Source organism: Macrosteles quadrilineatus, unplaced genomic scaffold, assembly GCF_028750875.1.
Source record: "Macrosteles quadrilineatus isolate MER2022 unplaced genomic scaffold, UCM_ALF_1.0 Scaffold_6__1_contigs__length_79288215, whole genome shotgun sequence".
Classification (NCBI taxonomy): domain Eukaryota; kingdom Metazoa; phylum Arthropoda; class Insecta; order Hemiptera; family Cicadellidae; genus Macrosteles; species Macrosteles quadrilineatus.
In genome coordinates, this window is record NW_026542599.1 from 9,952,556 (window position 1) to 9,963,900 (window position 11,345).

Here is an 11,345-nt window from a genome sequence, read left to right on the forward strand (position 1 = left end):
AACATATAAATTATTTGAAAACAATTTACCTTTTCTCGTATATGGAGTGTGTCAAACCTATGAGGCAAAAATATGAATACAATTTAAATAGACACAGTAAGGTAAGCATATTCAAGGGAATATTTGTTAAAACTCTAGACTCCGTGTTTATATTTGCCACCCAACGATGAGATGGAACCAGGTGCCACAAAGAGAGGTTCTAGCTTGGAATATCTGACAATGAGACTGTATCAAATGTTTATTTTTATAAGAGACTGGTTTGGCTGCTAATATAGTTTACAAGCATGTTTTTTATATATCTTCACAACACCTCTGTGGGCACGAATAAATAGTTTGTTTCGTTTTAGGGGACTTTGTAATATTTCCGATACTTACTTTTTACAACCATGAGCTTATAAGTTCAGCAAAGACTATGTGTAGTTACAAAATTTGTATGTTTAAAAAAGAAACTAACTGAAAGAAAGAAAGTTGCTTCAGATCATTATACTTAGCATAGGCATTGAAATTATTAATCCCTAAGGCAGGTATAAGTAAAATGTGAATGTATTTAAAACGTGAAACCGTAAGGCTCTCTTCTGATCTAAAATAACTGTAATTGATGTACTTTTATATTTTGTAGTAATGTCTTTTTTCCGTGTTAATAGTCTTTTGTAGTTTTACTTTAAGGCTTTGCAATATACACAACATGGTTTATATTGCCATAGCCAACTAGTATGGAAGAACATTCATGCTAAGTAACATTTTATGAAAAATTTTTGTCAATCAAATCTGGGAGAAACACATGACAATTGCACAAAAAATTTCATTCTTTTTTTGTAAAAAATGAAAAGAATTAACGTTTAAAGGGTAAAAGGGTGTCACTAGTATGAATGAAAATATTCTCAGTTTTATTATTCTAAATCTATTCAGACTTAAGTATAAGTATTTTTTATACTTAAAATGGCATCAGGTATAAAGGGCAACAAGTATTGTGTTTAACTCAAACAACTGAACATGGATTGTGTCATGTTCTGACATTTAACTAACTCGCTCTACGTATAATTTCAATTTTTATTTCATTGTGAAACATTTACCTTACGTGTTTAATTTATTCTTCTCTAACGATAAAAACGTTTACTAAATAATATCGATAGTAATAATAACGATAATATCTGTAAATTTTACATGAAAATTCTATAGTGTAGTTGGTTAATTGAGGTTATAAGTAAATCGAATGCATCTGAATATACAACATTTTAAAAACTTTTTATGCAAACCGATATAAAAATACCTACGGTTAATACATCGTATTTTTCATGACAACCTTCGTACATTTTACTTGAAATATATGTAGAGTGCTGTATATTGAATGATGAAAGTATTTAGTCAGTCTGATTTATGTATATATGACAATAAGATGCTACTTGTATACAGTCGTTGTAATTTATAGTGGTAGAATCTTTGAACTACAAAAAACTGCCCTCCTGGTAATAAGGAAATTTTACTATAATTACAATAACCTTAAAACCATTTATCTAGCAATTAATATTTTTGCAGAATCTATTAGAGTTAAAAATAAATAAGTTAGCCTAGAATTTTCATATTTCAAATACTGTGTTATTAGTTATAAAGTCAATATTTTAACTGAACTACTATGCGTTTATGTTAGTAAAAACCCCTTTATATAAACTACGTTGTGTTTTTTAAAATCATTCAGTAGCTCTCGACTAAAGGAGCATGATAAGAAAACTCCAGAGGTTAAATAACAATAGGTATTGAATTGTTGGGGGGACTCTGAGTCGAAGTGTTTCTCTCCCTTTCTTAAGTTTTCTCTGACATTTTAAATAACTTTAACATGTTTTATTATGTAAAACAAGGCTTTACAATGCTCCGCATTTAGACAATTCTAAGTGGTTTTTAATAAAAGTTTTACGTTTTGAGATACCAAATGTGACACAAAGTTTTTTTATCCGTATATTATTTAAGTAATTTGTTCAACATTATTAGTGATTTTGCTAAGGCAGTAATTATAATAGTTGTGAATTGATCAGATTGTTCACAAACATCTTGGATATGGATTTGGGATTGTGTATAACATTTATCTATATATATAAAAGGCAAAGCCCTCACTGACTGACTGACTCACTCACTCATCACTAATTCTCCCACTTCTCATTTACCTAGGAGGCTGAAATTTGGTACACTGATTCTTTAGGCATTAAATAGGAAAACTAAGTTGTTTTTATTCTGATCGGACTCACGGGCTCCGCCCCAGTGGCTCTGGAGTTTCCCATGTTAACCTTATGAGTACTCATATTTAAATGGAATTAATGAATCTTAACAGCTGTTTCAATTAAACAGGTTGGTTCTGTTCTATGATGTGCAATAGCATTAAAGTTACAAGGATTACCAACAGGGTGCAGCACTATTATTATTCTTAAATTTATTACAGCTAATTTGCAGCTAATTTGCAACCAAAAGGTGAGTGAGCGTAGCGAACGAACTTCAACCTGGAGGCGAGTTAGCGTAGCGAACGAGCTCCAACCTAAAAGTGAGTGAGCGTAGCGAACGAACTTCAATCAGGGCGTGATTGAGCCATGCGAAAGAGCTCATCTTGAAAATTAAGAAGTTAAACGGGGCAAAGCCCGCGGGTACAGCTAGTTTAGGTATAATTCCGATAGTATGGACATTATGTTATTAGTATCGAACAACAAAAGAGGAAAAACAGTTTTAAACATAATTTTATTTTTTTAATATAATTAGATTGTTAAAAACTATACACCTTTATCTTTTTTCTTAAATCGCACCGTAATACTTAGTGATAATATGATAAAATATATTATCTTAAATAATTTTTCTCAAAGTTTTATTTAGTAAATTGAAAATTTAATTGGTGTATAATTAAGAATAAATATAAAGAACGCGAGTGTAAATCAAAGGTTGGTCAGGAGGGAGGTTACCACAACGTATCGTTACTCGGGTTCTCTCAAGTCCACTTTAATGAGAACCTTGGGACCTTTTAACTGAAGGTTTTTTGTAGCTATTAAACGCATTCAATGTGAGATTGTTTCATTTATAAAGCTCACTTTGATTCACATAATGTAATAAATGTGTCCTGCCACTGCAAACCTGCATACTAAAAGTTTTAAAGTTTTTCTGATTGGATGTTACTAACATATTTTCATAAAAATTTATACTTATTCACTATTAAATAACATTGGGCTGAACTAGTACTTAGGTTTGCCACTACGGGGATAGGAAAAGGTGTTGTTAAAATGCTAATATTATAGTATGAAATAAGTAAATTTGCAAATAAGTTTTTAGAAATTCTTTCGGTAACCCTTAAGTGTACAACAATTTATTAACATATATTATAGTTTGTTATCTAAGCTCTACACTATGACTGCAATGAAATAGGGGAATCCCCTTGTTATAAGGATAAAAACTTGAAAAAATATTGGAAAAACTTCAAAACCTTGTAAAATTTTGTTCCTTTCACCCAATCCTGCTGGCACGCAAACTCATTCAAGTCTATCCAACTCTACACATGTAAGGTACATTTAATCAAGATCTGACCAAAATTACTGGAACTGTCAAGTTCACGCACATAAAAAAAGGTGTTTTGCTAGTCAAGTGGTTAGCGTTTTGGACCTCGGTGTGGCGAGGGGTGGGTTCAATCCCCGGCAAATATCCCCAAATATTTTGTATGGGTTCGGACCGCTTTCTCAAGCGTTTGAACTAACTTCAACTTCAATTAAAATGCCACAGATGTAGTCACTTAGAAAAGGAAGCACCAGGGAACCAAGATTTGCTAGGGGAAAGTCATTAGTTTACTCTGAAAACAGTCTTAGTATTGCATATACATTAATCCATCCCCAAACTCCATAATGCTCTCCCTTATACTTCCTTCACCACTCCTTGCGCAGTAATACCTTAGTCTAATCGTCATAAACAGTCCCCACACTCCGGACTGCTTGCCTTTACTCGGTGCTGCCTAGCCTACCGTAATAGCAAGTTTATCTTAGAAAAATTCGCTAAAATAAAAAAATACGATAGTATGAAAGACGAAAATGTAACATTTACAATTTTAAAAATGTTTGTTTCTTTTTGTACAATTATTACCACTCTACCAATGCGTAGATATGCAATTGGCAATCGCTATTACGAGTAGTTAGATATTTTCCCTACACGATTTTTTTTATATAAACATAATATTTATGAGTAAATATGGGTATCAGTGTATATTTAGTGGGCGTGGTCACATCATGCAATTCCTTACAGTTGGCCATAAATTCAAGTTTGTTAAAATGAAATTTTAATTAAATTAAATATTAAATTTGCCCTATATTGATCCATTGATCATACGTATACAAACAAAAAACTTTGGTTTATAATTTTTATATCCTCTGTGTCATAGGTTATACTTCCCAATTAGTAAACGAAAATAACAATTCTAGGATGAGCATAGTGAAGTCCTGGTTGTTTATTTAAAATTCATGGGGCATACCCCATGAATGGCATGGGTTGTTTACCCCTTATCTAAGGGCCTAAGGGCCTAAATATGGGCCTAAGTTTACCAATAAGTTCAACAAATTAAAATCTTTCGTGTTATACAATTAAATACCAAAACGTATTTTGTTCATATAGTTACAGCTGATTATTTTCAACCATACATTCATCCAGGGAATTTCGTATCAAAAATCCATTATTTAGGATGGTAAATTTTCCTTTACTAACCGATGAAGAATTTTAGAATGATTTGTGCGAAATAAAAAACTGATTTTGGAATAAATGGCACCAGGAAGATGAATCTGCGCTCACGGGGAGATGACAACGAGTCGTCTGCATCATTGATGACGTCATTGTTGACTTGTTGGCGTCTCTTTCATTATTTGCTGACAGCGTTACCAACCTGATGAACATTATTTTCCCACTTTTTAGAGGAAAATTACTTCTCTAACTAGCCAAAGTTGCATTAAATGAATTTATTCATCTTTATATTACGTTTTTTTGTTGAAAATGCACATTGGTTGCGTTGTTATCTCAATGATACTAAACAAATGATAATGATAATTAAAAACTGTGTTTAATACATTGGTTCATTGATCAATTTGTTTTCCTGGTTTCTTTAAATGAATTTTAAAAATAAAAAGTGATTTGAATACAGTATTAAAAGTATTGATTTGTCTCAAACCTTTAATCGTACCACAATTAGTGTTATTTTTAATACATCGGCAAATTGAATAAAGTTAACTTGTTAAACTGGCTACAATATTAGTTTCTTTTTTGTCTAAGGACGCTAGGCACGAGCCTTGGATTGTTTTTCACATTACTTCAGACTAGGGGTTGTGGCATTATCACTTAGATATATAATCATATTAAATACTGTATGATGCTCCTTTTTAAGACAAATAAAACGAGTAACGTAAGCTTGGGCTGTACTGTGACTATAGTCAAAGCTCGTACTTAAATAAAAAAGACAAAATTTGAATATAGACACAAGAGTGGCCGGATACAACACGTAGTTTATGTAACTTACATCTTAAGTTATCATCCCCAGATAAGGGAGCCCTTAGGTGTGAAAGCAATTGTAGGGGATTGTCTGTAATATTACAAGAAATATGCCTTGTTCTGCAGAGACCCTTGTATGAAAAATATTAGAAACATTGCTCGTCTTTTGAACGAGATCTTTCTATCACTGTAGAGAAAAGAGTGGGTGGAATAATAATTTTATTTCATCTACATAGATTTCCAGATTTTCAAGTTAAGTGATGATTTTAAAATGCCTAATTTAGTTCGTTTGTATCAATTTAAATTTGCATAAGACAAAAGTAATTTTATTTTAATATTATTTTTGCTATGAAGTGATCGCACAGATGATTTTATTGGCTTCTAATCAGGCTTTATTAGAAAATTATTTTATATCTTAAACGCACGTTCGTACTGATAAACCTTTTAGTGCAATCTTAATGGTTTTAATCGCAATTTCATTTCTTTTGTACTGTATTTGTACTAATTTAGGATATACATTACAAATTGTGAATGTTTATGTTAAAGTATTGTTTACATTTATTTTATTATCACGTACCAATAAACAATTAGTTGTTGAGTTTTTGGTTTAAATTTATAGTTTAGATAAAGCAGGGTTTTAACTGGGTTAGAACATAATTTTGAAACTATCCAAATTTGAGCATCTTATCTTACTAATATTATAAATCTGAAAGTTTGTGAGTTTGTGTGTGTGTTGCTCAATCACGCATAAACCACTGGACGGATTGGGCTGAATTTTGGCATAATGATGGCTCACATTCCCGATTAACATTTAGGCAAATTCTTACCTCAAAATCCTTTCGGGCTCCGCCCCAGTGGCTCTGTAGTTCTCCATGTTAACCTTATGTGTATTCATATTTAAAGGGAACTAAAGGATTTAGTCAGCTGTAAAAAAAATACTTCTATGTATGATATGCAAAAACAGTAAAATTTATAAGATTTACCAACATGGTGCAGCACTATAATTCTTTCTGCATTTATGAAAACAGCTAATTTGAGCCATTGACTATTTGTACTAAGCAGCAACAAACTGTGATACGCAACGAGAAACGTCAAAGTTGGACTCATTACAGTTATGTTTATGTTTTTAATTTCATGGATAATTTGTGATATTTTACAAATGTTTAATATTTTTTCCCTCTGTTGTTTAGGTGAAGTGGTAGAACATTATGGCTTTGGTAGGTGTGTAATAATAAAATATATAGTAAATTTAAAGAAGTCAATTTTATAAAAATGTGGGCTCCCCACTGAAAACGCAAAGCTTGAGTATAATTGCAATAAGCATTTTATACTCATATGCCAACCCCGTACGAAGGACGGGTACTCTGCTAGTACTGAATAACTTCAGTCAGAAAACCCTGTTGACAGATAATTAAATGTTTATTTCAAAAATCCAAACTCACAAGGTGGTAATAAATATTTTCTCACTAAATAAGGATAATTTTTAAGATCTAATGAAACATAACTCAAACTTAAACTAATAAACATTGATTAGTTTTATAAACCTTTGTTTGTGTCTATATTTGAAAAAAAAAAAACTAAGTTTCAAACAATCTCAAAGCTGTATCTCAATGAATTTAATACGAAAGTGTGCTATCGAAGGTTGTAAATAATTGTTGCTGACCTCATATCCAGTGACCCCCTAGCCCGGTTTGGTTGAATATATTTTGAAATTGCAATTGAAATATTTTGTATAAACTTTTACAATTAAATACAGAAGTTCCCTTTTAATATTGAGTTTCGCTTTGAGCTAAACATAATGGGTATAAAATGAACTCATATCTACTCAAGTTTTTTTAAATACAACATATCTACATTTATGTTATATTTATTGCTTTTAAGAGATTTGAAAAGAATGCCAAAAACATAGTAGGCAAAACAATTAAACTTAGGAGGAATGTGTACAAAAATACAATCGTTTCAAAGAACACTTAAGTGATGGGAAACTGTCGGATGGGAAGTACAGAAAGGCTTCCCACAATGTATCGTAAAACGGAGCACCAAATCTTTATTCTTACGTCTGAGAGGCCTGAGAAAAGTCTGATTTGAACATTGAATTCCTAACAAAATATCAAATATATAAATAAAACAACAGTAATACAATGTACAATGTAAAATGTGACTTTAAAATGAACATATGTGAACTAATATATAATTACGGTTATTCCATCTTAATTATAATTATACAGGGTGAATTTTAAATGAGTTCCCCCCCCCTACTTTTTCCTACATTTCTTAAGATATCAACTTCGGACCACGTCAGATCATTGTATTGTAGTAATTACTTCATTTTGATAGGGTAAACATTTTTGGCCGCCATCTTGGATCCGCCATATTGGATACAAATTTTTTTTTCAAATGTAAAGGTAGGGTGTGACCTATTGTTTCAAACTAAAATTTTACGCTGATTACAATGCCGCAATTAGTTTTTAAAAATCTTGATCCGTTCTAAAGTTATGAGGACGTTTTATATATTTATTTTTAGCCCATTTTAACATTGTGCATTTACAAACTAAGACCATAATCTCAAAATAGTGCTAGATAAAGATAAGTATACACCACCATTCATTGTCGACCTATTATCACTTGCTTATGACGGATGTATTTTTGTTGGCCGCCATCTTGGATCTGCCATTTGAAATGTGATAAATTAATTTAAATATGAAGGTGGTGTTGTGACCCATCATTTTGAACTACTTTTTTTATGCTGAACTCAATGCCGCAATCCGTTTTTGTCTCTCAGGCTTTCTTGATGAAATATTAAAATTATCTTACTTAAATTTCCAATATTTCTAAACACAAATATGAAAATGCAAAACAGATTGCGGCATTGAATTCAGTATAAAAAAGTAGTCTAAAATGATGGGTCACAACACCACCTTCATATTTAAATTAATTTGTCACATTTCAAAATGGCAGATCCAAGATGGCGGCCGAAAAAAATACATCCATCATAATCAAGTGATAATAGGTCGACAATGAATGGTGGTGTATACTTATCTTTATCCAGCACTATTTTGAGATTATGGTCTTAGTTTGTAAATGCACAATGTTAAAATGGGCTAAAAATAAATATATAAAACGTCCTCATAACTTTAGAACGGATCAAGATTTTTAAAAACTAATTGCGGCATTGTAAACAATAGGTCACAACCCTACCTTTACATTTGAAAAAAAATGTGTATCCAATATGGCGGATCCAATATGGCGGATCCAAGATGGCGGCCAAAAATGTTTACCCTATCAAAATGAAGTAATTACTACACTACAATGATCTGACGTGGTCCGAAGTTGATATCTTAAGAAATGTAGAAAAAAGTAGGGGGGGAACTCATTTAAAATTCACCCTGTATATTAACGACAAACGATTATTGACGTTGATTGAATCTTTGGTTATCATTAGCCCATTTGAAACACGGTGGTTTACTTAGAGAAATACGTTTTTAACTACATATAAAACAAACCACACTTTTGAAATATGAATATGAATAATTTAACATATTTCTTTTCCTACGCAGTCACCTGACAAAGTGGGATTTCTTGCACTGATTATAGTACAGAAAGTTGCTAATTACTGCATTTACTTACTTTTGCCGCACTCTTTTTACTTTTTCCGCACTCCAGTAAACAAACAACACAAACTTGCTTTTATTAGGCAAGTAATCCATGAACTATTGAAAATAAGTTAGCAACACTTAGATACTACGACTACGATCAGTTGGTGCAGCGTTTCCCATTTCGTTCAACGCTTGGATTTAAACTATCCTAAAAACTTGTTTATAATGTTTGAAAGACTATTTATCAATATGCTTTATTGTAACTGTAGGAAAAATATAATGTTTAACGTGAATGCAAAGTGCCACTTCGCACACTAGTTGCAAAAATAACTTTTTTCACAATATTACAAATGAATTATTCAAGTTTTTCTTTCTTACTAATAGGTGGATGTATACAGTTTTTTACGGATAATTTAATAATTTACATAATTTTCTCTACGTTGATAAGTATGGATAAGGCATCAAATATTTTTAATAATGCGTTTTACGCAAATGCAAAACATTTTCTAAAACTTCCAGCTATAAGTAAATACAGGTTCAACAGGAGCTCCATAAAAAAAAACTTGTTTGTACTAATAAATAAATGTTATTGTAACACTAATTATGTCACGAATGACATTTATTCCATAACACTAAGCCTAGTTAGTAAAAGGCTAGAAGTAATGTAATAATTGGAGGGAAAAATTATAAATTAATCTTAAGCAATACCGCATCTGTATGGCCAAAGTTTATAACCTTGAAAATAATGTAAACACAATGAAAAGCACAAAATGAACTACGGGTGGCAAATGACGCCAACGTCGGAATCATTTATGACGCCATTGTTGACGTCATTGTATGAGCACTCTTCACTTAAGGAATCGCCCGCTCCACAATCAGCATTATTTTTGCGTCAGCCTTTTGCATTTAGTCATTTCTTTTTGTAGGTCTATATCAAAACTCATTGGAGGTTAACTAAAATAGAAGGCACATTGAAAATTTGAAGTAAGATTTATCTGAAAATAGCACTAAGATTAGATCAAAATTGAACACAATTAATAAATTAAGTTAGTAAGCAAGGATATGATTATAATTCATTATTTGCGATTGGCCAAATGAAAAGGGACATTTTATTCCCTATACAAATTTTTATGGTAGCTTAATATTCTTTAGTAAATAAAAAATTACAGATTTAAAGTAAATAATTAAGTTTAAGTACACTTATACATTATTATATTTTTGTTTTTGGCTATTATCAATATTACATTCTAACAACAGGTCGGCTAAAATTATGTATAATACGGTCTTTGGTCTTTTCATGGAACAGAAAACATTGCCTAATGTATATAAATATTCGAATCATTATAAAAACTATGTACTTAACCTAGACATGTCCTACACTTAAACTACATTTCAATTGAATAGCCTATTCTTGTATTTATTTTAAATTGTACAGCATAACTATGAAATAATTCTAAAGACTGATTAATTAAAGGCACCAATATGTACACTTCAGGGCTCTTATTATGTGATAAGATTGTTAAGGAAAATAATCTGACACAAGGTATTATATTTGATCTCTTATATTTTATTTATATTAAAATTATTCGAACGAAGTTCGAACGAAGTTCCTTTTTTACCTTAAGGAATATAAAGTTGTTAATGAATTGTTCTTGAAACAGTTTGATAGATTTTTTGGGGCCAATAGTGTTTATTTAATGGGTAAAGTTATTTGCAATCCGTAGGCACAGTTTTAATGATTTCATGCAAGTTAATCCACAATATGAAAAGTAATGTATTTGTGTAGTGTATTATACATTTATAAATCTGATTAATATTATTATATGGATAATAAAGAAGACATGAGATGTAAACGATTTACGCGTTAAACACGTTTTTCACCAGATGTTGCAATTTAAAAAAATTGTAACTGTGGCTCATGGATTGCTATGGTGAATGAAATATAATTAAAAAAAAATATTCGATGTGATTATATAATTAAGTTAACAAGATTACGATAGTATTTAACAGACTATCAGATTGCATGTCGTTTATCGATTTTTTTTTATAAAAAACATGCTTTAAGAGTACACAACACCGAAATCATCTGAGATAAAGTTGATCTTTAGGTACTTCTTATGTAAAAAGATTTACAATCAATCGACGATTATAACCCAACAGTAGAGATTGACGTTAAGCTTTTAAAAAGCGATTCCCCATAAGCTACAAGTGTCTAATTCATATACAGATTGTAGAGGAAAAAAATGTAAAATAATTGGA

General features: G+C 31.0%; 1 protein-coding gene across 1 annotated transcript in view; it reads right to left on the minus strand.

Annotated features, from left to right (window-relative positions):
* The window catches only part of LOC128996595 (RNA polymerase II subunit A C-terminal domain phosphatase-like), a 15,271-nt gene extending 10,429 nt beyond the window's left edge, over window positions 1–4,842 (minus strand). Inside the window, exon 1 of the mRNA XM_054421991.1 lies at window positions 4,801–4,842. Coding sequence (XP_054277966.1) covers window positions 4,801–4,842 — 42 coding nt within the window. The remainder of the gene's footprint in view (window positions 1–4,800) is intronic.
* Between the last annotated feature and the right edge of the window lie 6,503 nt (window positions 4,843–11,345).